This window comes from Dasypus novemcinctus, chromosome 11 (assembly GCF_030445035.2).
Source record: "Dasypus novemcinctus isolate mDasNov1 chromosome 11, mDasNov1.1.hap2, whole genome shotgun sequence".
NCBI classification, from domain to species: Eukaryota; Metazoa; Chordata; class Mammalia; order Cingulata; family Dasypodidae; genus Dasypus; species Dasypus novemcinctus.
The window spans coordinates 125,144,994-125,169,614 of record NC_080683.1 but is presented as its reverse complement, the minus strand read 5'-3'; the positions used below and the strand labels follow the sequence as shown (position 1 = coordinate 125,169,614).

Genomic DNA, 24,621 nt, shown 5'->3' with positions numbered 1-24,621 from the left:
AAATTACAGATAAACCCCAGAGTAACCACAAAGAAAGTATTTAAATAAATGCAGAAATGGAAATGAAGAAGGATCAGTTGATCTAAAATATCAACTATTCACAAAACAAAGTTGAAGTTAAGGAAAAGAGAGACTAAAAAGATGAAAAATGTATAAAAAGCAAAGGACAAAATGACCAAAGTAAGCCTTGCTTTATCAGTAATAAAACTGAATGTAAATGGAATAAACTTTCCAATCAAAAGACACATTTTGGCAGAATGAAATAAAAAGCACAGTCTAACTTATGGTGCTTACAAGAGACTCACTTTATACCCAAAGACACCAATAGGTTGAAAATAAAAGGATGGGGAAAAATATTCCATGTAGAGAGTAACCAAAGAGAGTTGGGGTATATAATAATATTGGACAAAATAGACCTTATGTCAAAAACTGTAGCAAAAGACAAAGGACACTACATATTAATAAAATGGTTAATACACCAAAAAGAAATAACAATAACAAACATGTCTGCATCTAATCAGAGTGCCCCAAAATACATGAAGTAAATATTGATGAAACAGGAGAAACAGACACCTCCACAATAATTGGAGATTTCATACACCACTTTCAAGGGTCAGAATATGTAGACAGAAGATCAGTAAGGAAATAGAGCACTTGAACAACAGGATAGGTGAACTAGACCTAAGAAACACTGTTGTCTTTTCTAGAATTTCGTATGACCTATAATCACATCTCCAGCTATTTCCTAAAGAGTTATGAAAATATATATCTAAATAAAGCCTCATACACAGCAGAATTACTCATAATGATGTACCTTTGGGAGAACCAAAGAGCCCAAAGGTGACTAGACAATTACCTTGAGTTATATGGAATACCAGTCAGGAGTAAAAAAAAGAAGCAACTAGCAGGCATAGCAGCATGGGTAAATCCCAAAAGCATTTGCTGATTAGAGGAAGTCAAGCATGGAAAACTGCATCCTGTTTGAGTCCCTCTGTATGAAAGTCTAGACCTGACAACAATGTAATGACAATGCAGAGTGGTGGACAATGTCAGGGGCTGGGGGAGGGTTTGGCTGTAAAGAGCGCTAGGGAACATTTTGCAGCCATGGAGGTGCTCGATACCACGATTATCACGCTGCTTACATGACTATGTACATTAGCAAACCCCATCAAATTAGACACTGAAAATCAGTGAATTTGAATGCATGTACATTATACCACAGGAAAGGCGATACCAAGGTCCAGGGTTCAAACCCCGGGCCTCCTGACCCATGTGATGAGATGAGCTGGCCCACATGCAGTGCTGATGCGCGCAAGGAGAGCCATGCTACGTAGGGGTGTCCCCCTCGTAGAGGAGCCCCAAGCACAAGGAGTGCACCCCACAAGGAGGGCCGCCCAGCGCGAAAAAAATGCAGCCTGCCCAGGTGTGGCCCCGCACACACGAGGGCTAATGCAGCAAGATGACGCAACAAAAAAGAGACACAGATTCCCGGTGCCACTGATAAGAATACAAGCAGACCCAGAAGAACACACAGCAAATGGACAGAGAGAGCTGACAATGGGGGGGGGCAGTATGGAATGAATAAATAAATAAACAATAAAGAGAGAGAGAGAGAGAGAGAGAAAGAGAGAGAGAGAGAGAGAGAGAGAGAGAGAGAGAGAGAGAGAGAGAGAGAGAGAGAGAGAGAGAGAGAGAGAGAGAGAGAGAGAAAGAAAGAAAGAAAGAAAGAAAGAAAGAAAGAAAGAAAGAAAGAAAGAAAGAAAGAAAGAAAGAAAGAAAGAAAGAAAGAAAGAAAGAAAGAAAGAAAGAAAGAAAGAAAGAAAGAAAGAAAGAAAGAAAGAAAGAAAGAAAGAAAACATGTAAACTCCTTGTTCCCTCCCCAGGGATTAGAATCTGAAGGGGCTGGAGCCCAGGAAGAAGTTTCCAAAACTTCGAATGGCTGATAAAACTGCCAGGCAAACAGTAATGAGGTACACGTCTAAATCCAGAAGGCACTCAGCCGGCAGAAACCAGTTCTGGTGGAAGCAAGGGGGAGGGCTTCTCTGAGCAGCCCCGGGCAGCCCACTGGAGACGGCGGAGGGTCGGCCCCCCACGTTTCCGTGGCTCCTCTCTGCATCCTGATGGTCTGAGAACTGGGCCATCACTGTGCATTCAGGGGACTGGACAAGAGGCCATTTTGGGAAAGGAGAAAACAGAAGCAGAGGGAATAAGCAGAGCTTCGAATAATGTTTATTACTATGATTAATATCTTATTATTATTATTAACATTATTGTATTTGCTATTCTCAGATGCATCTGTACTTTTATCTTAAATTTCAATAAATGAAGACTGGAGTTAAACGGTGGAGTGGAAGGCCGTGGTTAATTTCCCGCTCCTTGCTCCCTTCCGAGTGGGCCCCAGGAGCAAGCCCGGGTCAGTGGGCTCCTCCCCGGTGAAAGGCATGAGCAGAGCTCTGAAACCAAACTATCCAAAGTCCTTAAAAAAAAAAAAAATCCAGAGTCCCTCACTGAGAAATTCCACTGATGGTCTAGGGTGAGAGCCAGGAATCTATTTTTTGCATGCCCTGCTGATTCTGATGTACAGCCAGGCTGGGAATCGGCTGTCACAGGGGCCACAAAAATGTATTAAGATAAATTTCCCGGTGTCTCTGATCAGCCTCCTAAGAATCATAATGAGCTCCTTTCTCATCCATTTGAGTGAGCCTGTGCCTCACACTCACAGAAGGTACTTGAAGTCCTTTCCTTCAGCATTTCTAGCATCCAAAGGCAAGTAGAGTCCCCAGAGGGGACATCTTCAGTTTTCACGCAGCCCACATGTTGGCGTAAGGGAAGGGTTTAACCGTTACTTAATGAAGCAGCTCAGCCGCCACACATTTTGGATGTAGGTCAGTATCAATGAATAACCTTTGTTCTCCGGAGGACTGTGAGCTCGAGCGCCCTCCCTCCCCACACGGCATCCCAGAGGCTCCGCGGGCAGGAGGGTAATCCTGCGCAGAGCTCTTGCTCGGGCTTCAATTCAGTCTTTGGAGAAGAGTGTCTTAAGGAATTTGTTAACACTTTCTGCCTTTGGGAGCCAAGAAATCCAGGCTAAGTTATGGTCAGAAGATGTTCACCAGTTGGCTGGCTTCCTGATTATAATTCATTTTGGGGGATGTAGACTTTTACTTTAAAAGTAAACTTGAAAGTAGACTCTTTCTTTAAAACACTCAACATTTGCAATTTTGCCTGAAGGCAGCCAACTTTAGATTTTCCCCCATATTTTCCCATAATGGAAAGAGAGTACCAAAAATAACTCTATTCTCATTTAAAATAAAGTGAGTGAAACATAAAACCACAGCATATCACCTTAGGGTTCAAGGATATAGAGGTCACTTTTCCAAATATGTGCTAAGTTCTGGAGGACAAAGGCAAAAATTACATGGTAAACTTGAAGTGTCTCACTGTTTTAAAATGAAACTATAGCCTTCTGTCCAAATAAAGCAATTGCTCCTTCCCAAACATTTTTTGAGTGGATACTTATTGTGGTTGTGCTTTTTTCTCAAAAGGCATGCTGTTAGGGTTTTGACAGACCAAGCTTTAGTCAGGGGGTCTCTACAGCGGGTCCAGCAAGTGAGAAGGTGAGAGTTGGGAGAGATGGAAGGCAAATATTAGACACCGAGAGGGACCTGGAATGTAAGGATACTTACGACTTATCGTTTGATTGGCCGGGATGTAGTGGGGAAAGGGATGGAATGGAAGGCAGTTGGTCTTTACTGGTCATTGATTTTGTGTGTCCATTTCCAGTGAAAGGGGTTGGCAAATGCAGTGTAGCTGCTGAGCCCGGGCGGGGCTCCTAACAAGGGAGAGTGTAAGCACACTGCAGGGCCCCCAGGGAAGGGAAGAACCCCAGAACCATGCAGGACTAAAGACGGGAGGCTCCCTCTCACCCGAAGGGAAGGTGGTCCCTTTAGGGGGTCTGACCCCAAGGGCATCCCCAGAGAGGGGCCCACCACTGGCACTTGGTGACACTCACCAGGCAGGCCGCCATTTTGTGATGCGGCAAACACTACAGCTCAGAGAGAGGCAAGTAGGAGCTCCCCTTTCCCAGGAGAAGCCCTGAGGCACAGGCTCGCAAAGGTTGTCCACCCCTGCCCACCCATCTGAGCCAACGAAAGGGCAATCAGAGCCCACACGCTGAGGCGCCCGCTCTCATTACCCCCTCCTCGCTCTCTGACATGGTTGGGGGAACTTGCCACACGACACAGCGTGCGGAACTAAAGAGCTAGGTGAAGCCTGCCCTGACCCTTGGGGAGTGTGATTGAATGGATGTGTATCGAGGTGACAGTCTGCTATAGTTCTAAGTTTGAATCTTGCCTCCATGACTAATAAATTTAGGATTTTGAGGTAATTGGTCAACTTCTCTACCTTTCAAATCAAACTTTCCCAGTTGTTGTTAGGACTGGAGAAAACGTATACTAATAATAGCCGGTACACACCAAACCCTCAGCAATGACAGCTCCACACAGGTGTACACACACCACGCTCACTTCCACATTGTTCAAACTGAAAAACAATATACTGAGATGCATCAGTAAAATAACAGTCTTTTAATAATTATAACTAGAATTTCAGAGTAATATCACTATCTTACTCCACATGTATGCTAGGATAGTTCCATCAACACTGACTGGTGTCAAAAGACAGGAGATCATTGTAGGTCATAGAAACTATGTTAAGGTAAAAAAGATAATACTGAACTTGAAAAAGAGGTTAAATTACTCTTTTATTAAATTCTCTTATAAAACAAAATTAATACTAGGAGAGAAATAAAAAAGGATTCAAGGTAATAGAGAATAATTAGACATTTAAAATAATTTTCCCACTGGATGTACTTCAGCTGAGTTTCCTCAAGAAGGTGACTCTAAACAAGGAAATAAATGTCTAGAAGAGAGTGCAAATCAAACAGAAACTAAGATGAACGACAGCATCCACACATTATCTCTTAGATGCCACAGTGTGAGTTAGTGGTCAAGAGCATTCTCACTGAATCAGATTGCCTGGGTTCAAATTCCAATTCTCCTACATCAAAATGGGAATAACATTGGTACCTATCTCATTGCATTTCTATGATAATTATATGCCAAGTGCTTAGAACAGTGCCTGGGACGGCAAGTTCTGAGTCACCATCTCATCACCATCACGGTCATTATAGGCAAGGTGAGAATAATTCTGGGAAGCTTGTAAAAAAAAAAAAAAGAAAGAAAAGAAACAATTTCTGCAAGCCAAGGGGAAATGGTTCTTCTGCAGGGAGATTAACCTGCCTGGGCCGGGCTAACTTGCTTGTGGAGAACATTATGCCAATTTGTCCAAAGTCAATGGATTTAGTTTCCTATACTCCATGACCACAGGTGAAAATACTAATACTGCCAGCTATAATTAATGATTTCTCCTGGTTTTAACAAGATGACTAGTGAGAAAATGTAAATAGATCAGTCCAAATTCAGAAATAAAAGAAAAAAAAGAATCTATGAATACATTCCTTTTTGACCAAAGATCAGTCATATGGTATCACTGTGTTATAAATTCTAGGACTGAAAAATGCTTAAAGATGGCCTGGAGCCAATTCTTTCATTTTCACCAGAAAAAAAATAGACTCAGAAGCAAAAACTGCCTTAAACAAGATCATCAGACACCTTCATGGTAAAGCTGGTACTCCTAACCCATGTTTTCTTTAGTTTTATTTTTCTACCCCTCACATTCATTAAATATGGAATATTATAATGACCTCTGAGAACTTCCTCTTTTAAAGCTCTATTTTTCAACCGTTACACTTCATTGCTCCATTCTAAGTAATTCAGGCCCAGTGATAACTGTGGCGCTTTGGAGGACAGTGTAGGGACTTTGCAATGAAAGAAACAAGAAGCCATTTTGGAGTTTTGAGCAAAAGAGTGACATCTCCTGACAAATTTTTAAGAGCTCACTTTGGCCTCTGTGTTAAGAATAGGCGGTGGGAAGGGGCAATCATCAGTTATGTGGTTATTGGCATGGAAAATGGTCCATCATCAACTGCCAATGTCCCTTGGTAATGTGAGGTTGGAAAGACCAGCCTGAGGTTGAGCTGGAACCCTGGACATGCCTGCAGAGGTGGCAACGAGGCCACCAGATGCCTCTGGCACAGAATTCATCCCACAGGAAGAGGGAGAAGCAATCATCTAAAGGGAAGGCTAACTCAGAGCATGTCACTCTGCTGGGACTTGGCTTTGACCCCAGCTCTGCTCCCCAGGGACTCACACCTGGATCCCAGGCCAGGGAGAGCGAGCTGTGGACAAAGAGTCAGAACACAGAGACCTTCTGTGGACGGCAGCCCAGGAAGGGAGGGCACTTCCTTCACCATGGCACTGCCCGTGGCCCAGCTTTGGCATCTCATGGGCTCCCTGCACCAGCAGCAGGAATCGCTGGTACAGGATAGCAGCCTCAGAATCTGGGTGTCCATTAGCACAGCCGCTCCCTAGGATGTGTGAGCAGAACCTTTCAGAGGCGGCGCAGCACTGAGGAGGCAAAAACAGGCGGACGCCACCTGGAGCTGACCTCTTCGTGGGCAAGCACAAGGGAGACTCCTGGGTACACTTCTGTGGACTCAGTGGCTTTCTTAGCAGGTAAGAAAGACCCAGGTAATCTCGGGTTTACATTCCTATCCTTGCCCGGCTTTTACATAATGATGATGGGGTGAGTTCTTTATACTCATTGCAGTGCTTTAAATAATTGCATACCCCAAAGCTCAGATATCTGCCACATCTGTTCAAGATCTCCAGAACCAGGTAGATGGCCTCTTCAGGAATATTAAAAAGAAAGCATTCTGCAAAAGAGGCTATTGTTGTTTTGAAAATAATAAACATTGGGATCTTAAACGAGCACCCTTCCTAGAAGCCATCATTTTACAAAAGCGGTTAAGAGGATTGAACGCCCGCACGCCATTTTTCCCGGTGCTTATATTAAGGAAGTTACTGGTGAAAATGTAGCACTTCAACAATGCCACTGCCACCCTTCCCACTCACTAAGAAACATAATATCCCCTTGAAGTATTCCTTCTTAAAAAGTCGCTTGCCTCTGATAAAACGACTGCACTCAACTGCATCATGCTGAAGAAGCCAACATGACCCTTTGGGCCACTGTGCCAAAACTTTTCTCAATCTTGAGCTGTACTTTGACCCCTCGTGCCTGGAGGAAGTTTATTTATTCATGTCTATGTATTCACCTCTTGGTGGTTCTGTCCTTCCTAGGATGCCTGGAGTCCAGATGGCCACCAGATCTTCCTACCACTGACTCCTGACACGGGACGGGCCTGTGGCAAGGGCACCCACACAGCCCCCATGCTGGGGGAAGAGGTTGGGGGGCTGAGGCAGCGCAGCAGGGCGGGAAATCTCTGCTCTGGCCAGTGGAGGAGATGGGCGAGCAAGGAGAGCAGGAAGACTGTGGCCGCGTGTGGACATCAGTGAGGCGTCCACTCAGAAAACTCATCAGTGGGTTCCTCGGAAAAAATCATCAGCTCTTTCACACAGCACTAAAAGGTGGCGAATTATACCAGGTACCTGTTAGTTCACAATCCCTGTGAAAAACGCAATGATGCTGAAAACTTCCCACTGCAGAGGGCAGAGGTTCTGGAACCTGAGCCCTGGCCTCCAGGCCTCCCCCGAAGCCTGCAGGAGGTGGTATTACCAAGCCCCAGAGCCGAGCTGCGCGCCCTCGCTGACTCTGCCAGCTCTCCAAATTCCAAACCTCCACGTGCATTTTCCATCCACTGCTGCCCCCCCAACCTAACCGCCCTTTCAGATTCCTGCAGGGAGCCACGGGCATTTGCTTCGGGGAAAGTTAGAGCTCACGGGGAGAAAAATTCTCCAGGGCGAGTGAGTCGCCCTCGCAGCGCTTCCCGCTCCTGCAGTGTCGCCCCTGCTCGCGCCACGCAGCGGCCTGCGGCCCTGGGTCAGTGCGGGGGCCGCGGAGTCGGGCCGGCCTGGGCGCGGGGCTGCGGGGCGGGGCGCGGGGCTGCGGGGCGGGGCGCGGGGCTGCGGGGCGGGGCGCGGGCCAGGTGTGCGCGCCGGGCCTTACCTGCCGACGAGCGAGAACTCGCCCACGACGCCGAGGCGCCGCATGGCGCTCAGGAGCCCGCGCACCGTCATGCCCTCGCAGAAGCACACGACCACGCGCGCCTTGGGCAGCCGCGCGCGCAGCTTGCGCAGGAGCCGGTCGAAGCTCTTCTCCCCGGCGTTGCTGTAGATTTTGTCCGAGTGGGCGATGCACAGGCCCTCCTGGGCCGCCAGCTCCTTGAACGCATCCATGCCGCTCTCCCCGTAATTCCCTGCGCGGAAACAACGAGCAGAGGGTGAGGGCCCGCGGAATGGAGAGGGGACTCGGCCGCGGGGCCAAATCGTGTCCACCTCCCCCCAGGGGCGCGCCGGGAGGCCGTCTGGCCGCCCCCCGCAAATAGCCGGCTGCTCGGCTCCGGGCCGGCGGGAAGATGGGGTTGCGAGCTCGGCGCCCGCAGGGCTGTGCCCTCTCGGACCCCCCGGAGGAAGGACGGTCGGCCCAAGGTCCACGACGGGGAGAGGCCAGCGCATCGGGCGGCCGGGCCAGTCCACTCGAGGGCTCGCTGCAGCCGGGCAGCTTGGCGGGGGGCGTCCCGGGGGCTGGGAGCCCCCAGCCTTTCCTCCGAGAGCGAGTGCGCCCAGCCGGGCCCGCAGCTGGAGGCCTGCGCCTTCCGCCTGACCGCTCTGCGAGTGCCTTCCGTACTACAGTGCACGCTAAAAGCTCCCGAAGGAGGTGGGAGAAGGCGAAGACCGGCTCCCCGGGGACGTCAGCCCCGCACCGTCCCCTCACGCCCACCCCTCTGGGGCCGGCATCCGAGGGGATGGTCCGGCCAGGCCCACACTGCCCCTCAGGCCACCTCCTCTAACCCAGATACTTCCAGTCACACTTTTGTCCTTGTGGCCACAGAGGCCGCGGGCACCTCTGAATGTGGATTTCTTGCCCCCTCATACTTGCTCATTTATGCTACTTCCCTGTCCCAACATTTCTTCAACCTCGTAAAACCCCCAAATCCACCATCCTCACTGTTCTTTCCCCTTCCTCTCGTTTCCCTCCTTACCCAGCCTTGGGTCCTCCTCATTCCCTGATGCGTAAAGCCTTATCGCTCTCTAAGCCCCGCCCACCCATTCCAGGTCTATACCCAGCAGCTAAACAGGCTTCGAGAGCTCGCAACGTCTTGCTGGGTTTTAATTAAAGCGACGAGTACGCTTGCCAAAAGGGGCCCTCGATAGCCAAGGAAACTGTACCGCATCTCCACTGTAAAGGCATTTTCCTGGGCCCTAACGTGATTATTCCACCCATACCTTCCTCTCCTCAAAGCTCCAAATTTCTGACCCACCCAACCCCCAATCTTCACATTTCAATGAGGACACAGAAGCCATCAGAGAAGTTCCAGCCCCACCATCAGCTAAGCCGCTGGTACATCTCCTTGGCCTCACTCGTGTGTGCGTGGGAAGCGTCAGCTTCAGGACAGAGCTAACCGACTCACCGCACTGGATCCCATCACTTCTCCTTGTTCAAGGACTTTCTGCTGCAATTGTTTCCCCCTCTGTTACGTAAATCATTTCTGTCTCAAAATGAAAGCAATCCTGAGACTCTTTGTCCCCTGGAGCTGCTTCTTCAGTCACAAAGCAACAATAATTACCTAATTTGGTGTGTCCTCTTGTTCTCTCCCATTCTCTCCTTAACTACTCATTCCCATCACCTGGGAATCTTCTCTTGTCAAGGTCACCAGTCATCTCCCTATCGACGTGCCCAGTGACCAGTTCTGTGTCCTCATCTTTACCAGACGCTCGGATGCATTCGCCAGTTGACCACACCCTCCCTGGAACACGGATTCTCTCGTGAGAACACAACCCTCTCCTGCTTCCCCCCTGCTCGCTGACTGCTCCTCACCTGTTTGCCAGTTTTTCCTTCTCTATTCAAACTCTAAGTGTTGACATGCCTAGGACTCGCTGGGAAACATTCTCTCCATCATGTATACTCCCTAGGGACCTCACCCAGCCCGGGGCCTTCAAGAACCACCGATACATTGTTGATTGTCGAAGATTCCTCCTCAGACTTGACTGGCCATGAGCAAAATGCTCACATGTTCAATTGCCCACCTGATTATCTGTTGATGGACTTCTCAAACTTAACATTTCTGACTTGGAATCTTGCAAACCTACTATTTCTAGACATCTCTTAGTGAGTATGGAAGATCCACAACCCATGCAGTAACTCAAGAGCAGAAGTTAGAATTTGGTCTTGATTTCTCTTTCTCTCACATTCCAGCTCTGGTCCTAGAGACCCTGTCTCCAAAACATTCCTAATCCATCCGCTCTCCTCTGCCTTAGCCTCTGATTCTCTAAGCCAAGAGTTTTACTCAAGGTTCCCAAGAGGTAGAGCCTGAGAGTGGGATTCTTGTTCAAGTAACTTATGGAGGGGGTGGGGGTCCAGGAGAAGCAGGAAGGTGGAAGAGGAAAACTGAGCAAGAACACTCTCGGCTAGAGATGCCCATCTGTCTGACCCTACAGGGAAGTGCCAGAGCACAAACTGTATCAGCTGGGTCCACCTTCAGGCAAGGGCCCTTGCCGGGCAGTCTTTGGCTAAGGTTCATGGGTTGGGAGGGGAACTGGGGCTGTTAAGTGCTGGCCCTCCTAGTAGCAGGAAGATGGGGCACCAATCAGGTTGGGGGGCCTAGCCACAGCAACCTCCACCCCAAATTCCTTCCTCCCCACCTGGAGGCTTCACGAGCCCTGAGAGGTTTCCATCTGCCACATCTGCACGTGGACTCCTACACACCCTCCAACCAGAGTGACCTGGGAAGGTGGAAATCAAACTCACTCCTTGGCATAAGGCGACAGGCACTTCTGACGCTCTTGGGATGGAAACAAGCTCCTTCCCCTGGACTCGCAGGCTGCCCCTGCTCTGAACCCGCCCGTCTCCATCCATCTCTTCCACTTCCGCTGCTTCACCAGTTCCAACCTCAAGGCTTGCTCTCTTCCTGGGATGCCCCAAGCTCATCCACGCCTCTGCACTCTCTGGGAAGAGCTTCTTCTGCCAGATGTTCTTGTCAGTCGTGTCCCAACATAGATGCCACCTCCTCTGCAAATCCTTTCCCCATCATTTAGCCTCCAGCAAATCCTACCCAGCCCTGGCATCATCTATCTTAGTTCTTACACCTGACGTTTTCCCCATTTATTTTTCTCTTCCCCTAGAATGTAAGCTGCGTGAGGATACCTTCTTATGACTTGTCCAATGACGCATGCTTAGCACGTAGAATAGTTGTAGACACTTAAATGTGCAGTAAAAGTACGTGTGTTGAAACTGCCCAAGAGATAAATAGGTAAACGTTGTAATCAAGCAATTAACACAAAATAAGTAAAAATGGATAATAAGCATATAAAAATCAGATTTTCATTAATGATCAAGAGAGTGCTATTAAAACAAGACATATATTTTTACCTGTCAAATTGCCAAAATTTCAAAGATTGAGAATAGTTAGGGTTTGGCAGAGCACAAAAACAATCACTGTTGGTGAAAGGGTTCAAACATTTTCACGGGCAATGTGGTAGTTATCAAGACTTTTCAAGGTAAATAAGAGGTAAAAAGAGCAAAGTCAAAATAAAAATAATTTTTAAATAATTCTATTATACAGAAAGGACTGGGACTTAGATTCTAATGTCAACCAAAGTTCCATTGGCTTTGTAATTTAATTTAATAAAAATGACAGGCATTTTTTAGAAGAAAGCTTTCCTATTTCACTTTTCTTAGGTTAGATTACCAAAAGCAAAGCATTTGCCTCTTTAATCAACCACTGTATGACCTAATCCAGTCCAATGAAGCCCCTGTGGAGTCATTAATGCATCACAAAATCCCCCGTGGACGCACATGATGAAGCAGACAAGGGCAAACACTGCAGCATGCATGGGAACACCTCATCTGACTGCAGACCGACATAAGGAAGGACGTCAGGTGCCGCTTGCTCACCTTCACTGCAGGTTCAGGCACCTGCCAGGTGAACCAGACCACATCCTCTCTGTCGGAAGATGGTGCTGCACAGGGAACACTTTACTGCTAGGGTGCCCATTTCACAAGGTACTGTAACTATTTCACTCCTTTGTCAAAACACATGCAGACTATGGGGAGCAGGTGTAGCTCAGTTGTTGAGCACCTGCTTCACAGGTACAAGGTCCCAGATTCAATCCCCAGTACCTCCTGAAAATAGCACAAGCAAACTAAATGAGAAGACTATTCAATGTTTGTGATGTCGTTAAGAAATTGAGGCCCAAGAGGTGGTACGGCTCCTAGACTCAGGAAGCTTGTGGGCATTTGAAATGGAATAGGACCAGTGGGATCGGACTCCCAGGAGATTGCTTATTTCTCTTAATAGCAATTAGCAATTAAATACATATGTTTTCATAGTATAAACTAATGCCTGGGTAGGTCAATTGTTATATGAAATGTTTGTCCCATGTAGCAGTTTGACATTGTTTATGAATTTCAAAAATAGGTATTGGTCTTGGATTATGTTTATGATCTGTTCTGTTTCTCTGCATATCTTCCCCGTTAATGTATTAAGTTCAGAGGTTTCACTTTTGCTTGATTAAATTAAAATAAGGGCTGTGATTGGGCTACATCAGTACAAGGCTGAGGAGAGTTTGAGTTTTTGATGCTGGAGCCCCGGGAAGTAAATAGGCAGGAGAAGAACACAGAGGAATAGAGACGGCTTCACAGACACGGCAGAGGCCCTGGGGAGAGAGGCGAGCAACACAGTCTACAGCTGACCTTGTGGAGAGAGCAGAGCAGCTGAGCCTGGAGAGAAACGAGCCCCAGGAGAGAGACGAGACTTATCCCAGCCTGCAGGTGATATTGGAAGAAGCTGGGACCACGGAGCTTGAAGGGGAAGAGGAAGGCTGAACCCTCGCAGACGTCGGCAGCCATCTTACTCCAACATGTGGCAATACACTTTGGTGAGGGAAATAACTTACACTTTATGGCCTGGTAACTGTAAGCCTTTACCCCAAAATAAATACCCTTTATAAAAGCCAACAGAATTCTGGTATTTTGCAATAGTACCCCTTTGGTGGAATAATATATCCCAATTTCTCCATTTATATTTCCTTGTTTGAAGAGCAATTCTTCATTATACAAATTGATAGAGTGTTGAGTATCATGCATTGGGCCATACTTAAACTGTCCATTCCTCTCATGAAGCTTAAAAATCTCCAAGCTAGGGAAGCGGCTGTGGCTCAATCAGTTGGGCTCCCGTCTACCATATGGGAGGCTCTGGGTTCATATCCCAGGGCCTCCTTGTGAAGGCAAAACCTGGCCCATGTGCTGCAGAGAGGTGACAACCCATGTGCCCCAGAGAGCTGGCACAGCAAGATCTTGCAACAAAAGGGAGACAAACAGATATAGAAAAAACATGCAGTGAATGAACAGAGAAGAGAGAGCAAAAGAAAAGGAACAAGCCACAAGGGGGGAGGAGGATAAATAAATAAATACATAAATACATAAATAAATCTTTAAAAAGTAGCCAATGTTTAAAAAAAAAAATCTCTAAGCTAACATATATATTTCCATGAGACTAGCCTTAATATAGGGAGAATAACAATAATAACTAGTACTTTCATAAATCTTTGTACATTAAAAATCATATTCATAGACGTCTTATTTGACTCTTATGACAACCCTATCATACCCATTACATTCACAATGATACAAGGTGCAAAGGAGCACACAAAATGTGAAGGAAATAGCCTTCATTGGCTGTCTGCCAGGTTACGTGTAATGAAGGTAAAGCATGCAGCTTGAACACTCCTCTGTCCCTCCCCCAACCCCAGCGTCCCACTACTCAGGTCTCCCCCTGGTTATCAAATAATTTATTTACATGCTTTTCTCTACAGTCCTGAAAGGAACTGCAAATACATATAAAGAACCAACTTACAATAAAACAGTTTAAAATGAAAGGGCCCTGTGCCTGGTAGAGAGCTGTATATTTTCCACTCAGTTAGCAAATACTTTATTGAGTTCTCAGTTTACGAAAATCCCACACTCTGCCATGGAATATCAGACATGGTCTCTGCCTTCAGTTTGATGCGTATTTCCTATGCATCTGGCGCTGTGCCACACACCCACGCATTTCATTTACTCATCACTACAACTCCACAGAGAAGCGATGACCTCTGTTTTATAGATGAGGAAATGGAAGCCCACAGAGCTTATGTAACTTGCCCCAGGTCACACAGCAGTGACTCTAGATTTATCATCTAACACAAGTGTTCTTGCTCACAGCCACCATTTTGTATTGCCTCCCACACAAAGACACTTAACTATGGCACTAATCATACTTGGCACTTCCAGCTGGAAGGCATGACACAGCACACAAAATACCACAACACTAAGCTGTCCATGATAGATGGGAAATGAGAAGAACTGTGATATTTATTACTGGCTTTAAGAATAAGAGACCAGGCATGGTCAAAGAAAAGCAGGAGTGGAGAAAATAAGCAAGTGGTAGGGGCTGAGGGTGGATGAGAGTGAATGTGAATCCCCAAATGGCATCCTTCGAGGTGACACATAGAAGACCCCACTGGAGCAGAAGGTTTGCAGTTTACAGAGCAACACTCTACGATCAGGATCTCCAGCGAGCCATCTGGTTTACCACTACAAGGTTGCAACACGGAAACGGCTGTATATTGCTGCATTGCAACAGATGTTATAGTAGACTCTGCTGCTATTACAGAGTTGTCTAAATCCTAGGGAGTGAGAAAAGCAAGAAGGGTGACCTGTCATGAAGACTATAAAAAGTAATATATTGAAAACTCTTAATTTCTATCTTAGATATGTGACAAAAACTACAGAGAATAAATAGGCTTCTAAACAGAACTTAATGCATTATTTATGAAGCATAATGTAGAGTTCACAAAGAAATCCCTATTGTTTGAAAAATGATAAAAGTATTGAAAAATAATAGAAGGGAATGCAATTGTCTTCACAAGCAAACTTTAAAAAGGTACTGAAAATAAGGGGAAAAATGGAACTATCTTAGAAGAGAAGAAAAAGGGGGAAACGGACTTTGGCCCAGTGGTTAGGGCGTCCGTCTACCATATGGGAGGTCCGCGGTTCATACCCCGGGCCTCCTTGACCCGTGTGGAGCTGGCCATGCGCAGTGCTGATGCGCGCAAGGAGTGCCGTGCCACGCAAGGGTGTCCCCCGCATGGGGGAGCCCACGCGCAAGGAGTGCGCCCGTGAGGAAAGCCGCCCAGCGTGAAAAGAAAGAGCAGCCTGCCCAGGAATGGCGCCGCCCACACTTCCCGTGCCGCTGACGACAACAGAAGCGGACAAAGAAACAAGACGCAGCAAATAGACACCAAGAACAGACAACCAGGGGAGGGGGGGAATTAAATAAATAAATAAATCTTTAAAAAAAAAAAAAAAAAAAGAAAAGGAAGGCTACTACTCTGAGTTTTCTAAATTACATGGGATTTGGAAGAAGTTATGTATGTCTATTTTCCAACCAGATCCACAGGAAATTCATTCATAAAAGACTGATTTGTTGAGAGTTGGTAGCTAAGTTTCATTGAGCAAGCCATGAAGTGAGATTGTCTTAGATTTCATAACCCCCCTGTATGAATTGTCATCATGGAAAAGTAGGCACTGAAAATTAGGTCTATATGGATTTTTTTCCTGCACTCCTAAAATACTGAAGATCTATTTAAGAATCAATCTAAGTACCATTGTGCATAAAATAACATTTCAGCCCATCATGTGGCACCAAGTGAAAATCTTATCACACTTTCATATGTTTTCTTGATCAAACAACTCTCTTCACCACCTCTTTTTTTCTTTTTCTTTTTTTTTTAAAGATTTATTTACTTATTTAATTCCCCCCCATCCCCCAGTTGTCTGTTCTCTGTGTCTTTTTGCTGCGTCTTGTTTCTTTGTTCACTTCTGTTGTCGTCAGCGGCACGGGAAGTGTGGGCGGCGCCATTCCTGGGCAGGCTGCACTTTCTTTCGCACTGGGTAGCTCTCCTTACGGGTGCACTCCTTGCGCCTGAGGCTTCCCTACGCAGGGTCACCCCTGCGTGGCGCGGCACTCCTTGCACACATCAGCGCTGCGCATGGGCCAGCTCCACACGGGTTTGAACCGCGGACCTCCCATGTGGTAGACGGACACCCTAACCACTGGGCCAAGTCCGTTTCCCTCTTCACCATCTCTTACCCCTACATATTTGTAAGTCAACCACATGAAAATAACATTCATACAGGGAAAAACGTGGATATTTATTCACTTTCCTTAAAGAAATAATGCCCTCACTTTGGAAAATCCATGAGGCTTACGCCTCTGGAAACTCTGTATCCCAGCCTCGTCTGAGCTTCCATCCATCCTGGGAATCCTCTACGGTCCCAGGTTCCAGGATGAAGAGCCTGTTTGGTTCTGGTCTCTGGGGTCACTGACCAGTACCTGTTCAAGCTCCTGACAACGGGCTCTTCTGCCTCCTGGACCACCTTGGAAAATAAGATCATGTCCCACTTCTAAAGGGAATTTGATTTCACGGCAGTTTCTGGAAACCTGCTGCAACATTCCACAACCACCACTATCAGATAACCCTTCTCTTTAACCCAAATGCCTTAAGATGAAATCGGAATTCACTTTCTCTTCCTTCTCAGTGGAGTGGAGACAGATCAGCTGGATGGCGTTCTTTTTGTGGATGTCCCTCTGGAAGTCGCCATTCAGCTTCCTCTTCTCTCAGAAAAGCAGCCTCTTTCCCTTTACCCTTCCCTGGCAGCCTTTTGTTTGGTTCACCCCCTTACACCCAGGAGACGCTAAGCCTTCCCTGCCTGGCCCGCACCTGCTGTGCCTCCACCCCGTCAGCATTACGGGGCTGGTCAGGCGGGGGTGAGTGAGTCATCACTTGCCTCTGTTCCCAGGTGGGAGCTCGGAGGGAATTTATGTGCAAGGTCAGGGTAGGAATAGCAATGTCACTACACAGGAGGGCCATGGAGCATGACAGGATCGTTTCTACAGCAGGGCCCCCACCCCACCTGCAGGACCCCAACCTGGGCAGGTGTGCTCATCGCGTCCACGTGGAGGAAGGAGACGTCACAAAGTGGCTGCCATACCAGTGTAACAGGAGGGAGGCCAAGAGAACTCTGTTCTCAGCTGCGCTGTAAGGCTATGTGGCCATGACATGCACCGGGAAGGGAAATCAAACGACCTCCGTCCTGAATCGGCCACTGGATGCCTGCATAACTTAAAGTGTTTTCTTCTCTAAGCTTTGGTGGCCTCTCGTGTATATGAGGTCATAAAAAGGACATGTGATAATTAAATTAAATGCAGTCATGAATGCAGGGTCCTGGGCATTAGGGAAATGCAGAGACCGGTGCCCAGGATCTCTTGCCACGCCCCCTAGTTACACAGTCTAAGACCGAGGGTCCCGGTTCCTGGTTATAAGCCCCGGCTCGCGATGCTTCTTTGCCGCCCCCCTCTGCGCTCGAAGTCACCCTGCTCCAGCAGGTCCCTGGGCGTTTTTGTGCCCACGCACACACCGAGCAGTCTTCCGCGTCCAGCCGCCGTGCCCGGCCACTGGGTCTGCCCTATGCCGCAGCCGTCAGCACCTCTCCGTGTGCTCTGGGGCGTCGTGCAATGAGCCAGGCGGCTGCTGCTCTAATTGGAGGCCTTCAGGAAATGGAGAAAGAGACAGAGGACGAAAAGCTAACGGTAGAATACACTAGAGGAGACCCTCTTTCCCGCAGAAAAACTGCATTTTCCATTTGTTCCTGTGCAGGAAACAAGAGTCACAGAAGCAGCCCTATTCCACCGTCCACTATCTCTAACTATGTGGAATCGAAATCACAAGCAAAACTGGACGGGGGTGTCTGACAAAACAAGTTCAGGAAGAAACAGAAAAAGCACCCAGACACACCCAGACACACAGTATCTGCGTGTCCATGCATGTGTATCTATTACAGAGTGTACACACGCATACACAACACACTATACTTTTTATGATAACGCTCAGTGTTGGCAAAAGTTCATGGAATGCTCACGCGTGTACCACTAATGATAGTGGAAACCTGTCCCTTCTCTCTGTAATCTCTGTGCCTTAAATTTCACTTAGAAATTTAGCTTTTGGAAAATAATGGCATTTCCACTACGGTTCAATTACAAGGATGTTCATCATGGCACGTAATTGGAAAACATGATGGAAATGGAAACTTAACACAACTTGTAACCAACAATAGGCTATGGGTTAGATGATTGTTAGGTATTTATAGAAAGGAATACATGCACAAAAGTGCATTCAGCCTCACAGAAAAAATTTATGCCGTATTGTTAACTGAAAAAAGGGATTAAAAACATTATGCAAATATAAAGTCACATTTTTAAAAATGTTTATGTGTACAGGTGCATGTATGCGTATACAACCTTGAGATGATTTAGCATGAAAATGTTAACAGTGGTTTTCTTTGGGTCGATAGAATAATACAGAATGATTTTTTCATATTTGCATGACATTTTGAATCACTTTGTTAATAAAGATAAGTTTAAAATAAAAATACATAGGGATGAAAACTGGATACTGTGCCAAGCATAGCTCTCGTGGGATATTTGGGGGAGTGTCTCAGAAGGGGATGAAGGCCTCATAATAACTTATAACAATTTTTCTCTCTCAGGGAACTAAGAAATACTAATTTATAGCAATTGCTCTTAATCCAAGCTGGCCAAAGGCCACATGGCTTTGGTGCTACTTGCCCCCTTGTACTGGCAGAGCAGGTGTGATATGTACAGATTGCCTGTTTGAAATCCCAAAATCTGGCACAGATCCCCCTAGTTTATTAAAGAAGCAGTTTGCCCACACACAAGCTCGATGCACCTGAGCCTGGGCGGTTTCTTCACGCCCTGAGCCTCTGCCCTACGAAAAGGCATCAGGACTGTGGGGGGCTCTGTGTGCTGGAAACCCCTGCAGGGCCAGGGGAGCCGCGCCCTCCCTCCCTGTTGCCAGGGCGGACGGCAGGTGGCCGGGGCAGCAGGTGGCCGGGGCAGCAGCCGGTGGGTGCTCTCCCACGGGCAGAGGACAGGGCCAGGGTGAGGAGCATCTAAAGAGCGCTTGGGCGTTGTTTTTAATAGGGAAGAGAGGGGAATGAACCTTCCGGCCGGTTTCTGTGTCTAGAGGGCCTGAAGTTCCCACCCTGTTGAAGTTAAAAGAAGTCAAAGTATGGCTTGGCCCAAGGAGGAAGAACAAGGCTAACCCGCAGATCCTAAATCCTGGGATCGCGTAAACACAGCCAGCATTTGTGGAGCTCTTGTTATGCCTTCATTATCTTCTTTAATCTTCATCACTACAATTTTATTCATTGCCTCATTTTATCATAATTTTCACCATTTACTAAGGAAACTGAGGCTTAGGAAGTAACTTGCCCAAAACCAGCAGAGCTGGGATTTGAACTCAGGACCGACTAACCCTGGAGCTGACGGCTCTTTGTTGCTTGCCTCTGGCAGGTACTAGCTGCAGACTTGTTTCCTATGCATTACCCGTTCCCCCATTTTTCCTTGCTAAAATGTACCCCACCTTGTTTGGGGTGACCGTGGGAGCCCAAACACCCCTCCCCAGACCCCCTCGCAGCGAAGGCTCACGAGGCCCCGGCCACGGGACTGACGGGCGTTGCCAGGCGGGTCAGACTCGGCAGGGACACGTCCAGGCTGTGTCCCACCCCCTTCTGTCCGGAGCCTGGCGGTGAGGCTCGGGCTGGCAGGGAGGAGAGGAGCCCGACCCCGGGCGCAGGCCCCTGGGGGACCCCTCGCTGGAGAAAGGGGGCGGCGACTGCGCATCCGGAGCCGAGGCCTGGTTTGTGCGAAGGCCTGGCCCTGCGAGCGGCGCCACCGAGGCCCGCGCTGGCCACCTCCCCCTGACCGCCGTCCCCTTGCTCAGGGCCAGCAGGCGGGGCGCCCGGGAGGGCTCCGCGGCTCCTCACGGCGCGGCCGGGGCAGGTCCAGAACAGGACACGTCAGCTCAGCTTCGTAGCCTCGGACCCGCCGTCAGCATCTGCTTAGCAAAACCATTTAACAGCTTTTCCCTCCCCAATCTGATTTTTCTTACAAGCATTTTACTGCCGGGGAGGAGAAAGCATTTGTCATGTAATCATTTAAAATGTATCTTGCCAGCAGGTTTTTTTTTTAAGATTTTTAACTTTCTTTCTCTTCCCTCATCCCCTCCCCCCTCCCGCCCCCCAGTTGTCTGCTCTCTGTGTCCATTCGCTGTGTGTTCTTCTGTGACCGCTTCTATCCTTATCAGCGGCACCGGGAATCTATGTCTCTTTTGGTCGCGTCACCCTGTTGAGTCGTCTCTCCCTGTGTGCGGCCCCACTCCTGGGTGGGCTGCCCTCTTTCACACTGGGCGTGGTTCAAACCCCGGGCCTCCTTGACCCGTGTGCAGCTGGCCCGTGGGCAGCGCTGATGCGCGCAAGGAGTGCCGTGCCACGCAGGGGTGTCCCCCGCGTAGGGGAGCCCCACGCGCAGGGAGTGCGCCCCGGCAGGTTGATTTTTGTCTATACTCGCTCTTAGGTCATCAGTCCCTGAAAGGCCCGAGCAGGGACCTGCTCTGCAGGAGCAGCTGCCGTCGGAGAGGTGCCTCTCGTGGGTGCCAGGTGAGCAGAAGTACGAGGAAGACGGGCGCAGCGCCCCTGGGCTGCCGGCGCCAGCTCCTGGCTGTTCCCTGCGCCTCCAAGCAGCTGCCTCCAGCCCCTTTCGCTTAGCGGGACTGACCCCACCCTGTTACTAAGCTCTCCACCTCCCACCCCGCTCCTTATTTTACACCTTTACCTCATCAGGAAAACATAGCTTTTAATCAAGTCAAAATAGACGTTATCTTGTGACAAAAGAAAATTGGGTACAGCAGTGCTCCAAAATGTATTCACCAAATGCAGTGACTGTGCCACGGTGATGAAAGACATTGATGTGGGAGGAGTGGGGTGAGGGGAGTTGGGATGTATATGGGAACCTCTTATATTTTCTGAATGTAACATTTTTTGTGATCTATGTATCTTCAAAAAAATGCGATTAAAAAATTGATGGGGTGGGGGGTGGGGAGTGCGGTACATGGGAACCTCTTATGTTTTTTAATGGAATGTTTTGTGTGATCTATTAACTTTTTAAAAAGATAATTTAAAAATAAAATAAATAATAATAAAAGGAAATTTGGCTGTGGAGGGAAACTTGTCTTTAATCCAGGGGCCCTCACAGCTGCAGGACAGTTAGCGACTCGAAAGGCACCGGGTATAGATGGACCCACGCCGCTTGCCTAGGTGCCTAGTCTGGAAAGGGAGGAGGGGGCTGCACTGCATGGCCGCTGGGGCCCCTCCTGGCTGGGAGCGGAGCCGGTTCCCCACCTCACGACAGGAAGGCACAGCTGACAACCCGCTCTGCTCCTGGACTGAGGCTGTGAAAACGTGCAGGGGCATTTTCCAGCGCAGCGTGGCTCCGTCTGTTGACAGGGGGGCAGCGCCGCCTGGCTCTGGGCGTTGTTACCCCCTCTGTAAAATGGGTGATGGCAGCGGCACCTCCGGCAGCTATGGTGAGAGTCAGGTGAGCGTGTGTCAGTATCGGCGCACAGAAAGCACTAGCTGAGAGTTGGCACTTACTTAGCTAATATCTCCTGGGCTCTGATCATGTGCTTGACACAAACGAAGACCCTTGCATCCATCATCCCTTTCGTCCTCAGAATCCACAATGTGCCGTTCCACGTGGGGTAAGCTGAGGCTGGGCGTGCTGGTCGGCTGCTCATGCTCCCACTTGGGGGACTTGGGGGTGAGGGGCGCACTGCCCAGCAGTGGGACCCTGAGCGGAGGCTGCGTCAGACAGGAGGCTGTGCGCCTGGCAGATCTCCAGTTCTCTCAGCCTTAGCATCTAGCGTCAGGGCTTCCTTACCGTGGAACTTTAAGTAACATCAAAACTTAGAAAAGGTGAAACTGAGCTAGTTGAGGTCTGGATGAACAGTTCTCCACTCTTCAGCTCTACTTTCTCTTGGCCCTCTGATGCCCCCCACCTGCTGCTCTTAGGAAACTTTATTATTTACTTCAGGTAAATACATACGTGTTGTAACTCACAGGCACCTGGATTGACACGAAGCTATCTTTTTCTTTAAAAGAAAGAAAAAGTAAAGCCTAGAGCCTCAGGAAGCAACAATGGGAATAAAATGCAACTCTCTTAAGCCGGTTCTCAAATCTTGAGCTGTGCAGTGCGATCTGAGTGGCCTCGCGGTCTCTGTGCCCTCCAGCCGCGCTGACCCTTCAGGGTGGACGCCGGAGCCTGCCCCCTCTGCCTGCCCTCGCCTTGCTGGACCACACACGGGAGCCTCGCGGGCCGGCCACCAGGAACCTCCAGCTCACAAAACGGGCGGCCGTCTCGGAGGGATGTTTTTGTTCTGGAAGATGAGGAAGCTCCAAGGCGCTGGGTTCTCGCCAGACCATGAGCCAGAGCTGGGATCTCCTGTTCCCCGAGCGCACAGGCGCCACGCGGGCCCTTGCTGGGGCGGGAAGCTCTGCGGCTGTGCACACACCAGGCATGGGGACCTGCACCCACACGCAGCCACCCTCAGAAAGGTGCAGTGGCCGCGAGCAAACCCGGGCAGCCGGCTGGACTGAGAACGTGGCTCGAAGCTCGGCGCAGGGCGCACTGGCCACCTGGTCCTCCGCACAGCCATTCCCGGGGATGACAGTAACCACCCCCAGCTGCCTCTAGCCCCTTTCACTTAGACAGAAACTTTACATTTGCTGGAAAATAGAAGGTGAAAAAATTCTCTATGTTATATTTCTTTGGACACCTGCCACCATGTCAGGAGGAAGCTCAAGCAGCCACGTGGAGAGGCCACTTGGAGCTGCTCCAGCCCCAGCATCAGCCACTACGGGGAGGGAGCGAAGCGCCACCTACAGGCGAGTGGATGGAGCCGCAGCCCCAGCCTTGGCGTTGCCCCCGCTGTAAGGGGAGCAGTGATGAGCTAGCTGCACCGAGCCCTGCCGAAACTGCAGGCACGAAAACACAAACACGTTGTTATTTTAAGCCACTGAATTTAGGGATGATTTTTTACATATCAATAGATAATCAGAAAGCTTCTCCATGTCGTTATTTTACATGAGGAAACTGAAGCTCAGAGATTTAAAACTTTGCCCGAGGGAAGCGGACTTAACCCAATGGATAGGGTGTCTGCCTACCACATGGGAGGTCCGCGGTTCAAACCCCGGGCCTCCTTGACCTGTGTGGAGCTGGCCCATGCGCAGTGCTGATGTGCACAAGGAGTGCCATGCCACGCAGGGGTGTCCCCGCGTAGGGGAGCCCCATGCGCAAAGAGTGCGTCCCATAAGGAGAGCCACCCAGTGCAGAAGAAAGTGCAGCCTGCCCAGGAATGGCGCCGCACACACCGAGAGCTGACACAACAAGATGACGCAACAAAAAGAAACAGAGATGCCTGTGCCGCTGACAAGAACAGAAGCGGACAAAATGAAGAACACACAGCAAATGAATACAGAGAACAGACAACTGGGGTGGGGCGGGGCAAACCGGGGTGGGGTGGGAAGGGGAGAGAAATAAATAAAATAAATCCTTAAAAAAATAAAATTAAAAAATAAAAAATAAAACCTTGCCCGAGGTTGCACAGCTGTTTATGGATAGCAACGGAATCAGACTCAGGGGCTCTGGTTCCAAGTCGTGTGCTCCTTCCACAGTTCGAGACCTGAGAAGGACCCGGGCCTCTTGCCCCTGGTTTGTCCCCTTGTCCATCTGTGACGCCCCCCACGTCCACCCCCACCCCCGGTCGTATCCCAGGCCCGGCTTGGACAGTGGCATCCGCATAGCTGTGCTGCCTTTCCGGTGACATCCCTGGCTGCTGTGACGGGGGTTTCTGCTTCTGCTTTGGCCCCTCTGCCCCTTTGGCTACCCTCTCAGGCTGCCCCTTTGGCTTCTGAATCTGGACCGACTCTGTGGTAGTAGCAAACTGTCATTTTGGGCATCGGCTACAGCTTCAGGTCAGCAGCACTCCCCTGGGCCGTGGCCTGCAGGCGGTTCCCTGCCCGTTCCCTCGCCCGCCCCACCCTGCTCCCACCATTTCCTTCCCTGGAGAGAAGTCACTGTAAATCCACGTTCAGCAACCTCATCTGCGCTGTACCTGCGCTTCTCAAGCCCCCACCAAGGCACATTTCACAGGACACTGTGGAAGCTTCAGGCCTTGCGGTCGCTCATCTCTAAGGCTCCTTCCAGAACCTAGAGAAGGGTTCTGTATTTTTATTAAATTTGCAGAATGTGATGCAGCTTTTGTATTCTTTTCTTAAAGTACAATCTCCAAATCAGAACCAACAACCCTGAATCTGCCCCTACCCCTGAGTGTGGCTTAGAAGAAATAGGTCTCACAGCATGACTCTTAATCTCTATTTCCATAGGAGTGGTTGCTGCATTAATTTGAAATCTTAAAACAGTTTGGTAGCAGTGAATTTAAAACAGTTTCTTCAGAGTGAATTGAAAACTCTCTTCAATAATAAAGTCCATTGGAGCTTCTCAAATTAAGGAATAAAATGAGGATT

At 48.8% G+C, this 24,621-nt stretch overlaps 1 protein-coding gene across 2 annotated transcripts in view; it reads right to left on the bottom strand.

The window, feature by feature from the left end:
* The window catches only part of GRM1 (glutamate metabotropic receptor 1), a 382,716-nt gene that overhangs the window by 285,501 nt on the left and 72,594 nt on the right, over nucleotides 1-24,621 (bottom strand). For both annotated transcript variants that reach the window (XM_071218698.1, XM_058307603.1), the window contains exon 2: nucleotides 8,086-8,335. In XM_071218698.1, the coding sequence (XP_071074799.1) occupies nucleotides 8,086-8,335 (250 nt within the window). The remainder of the gene's footprint in view (nucleotides 1-8,085; nucleotides 8,336-24,621) is intronic.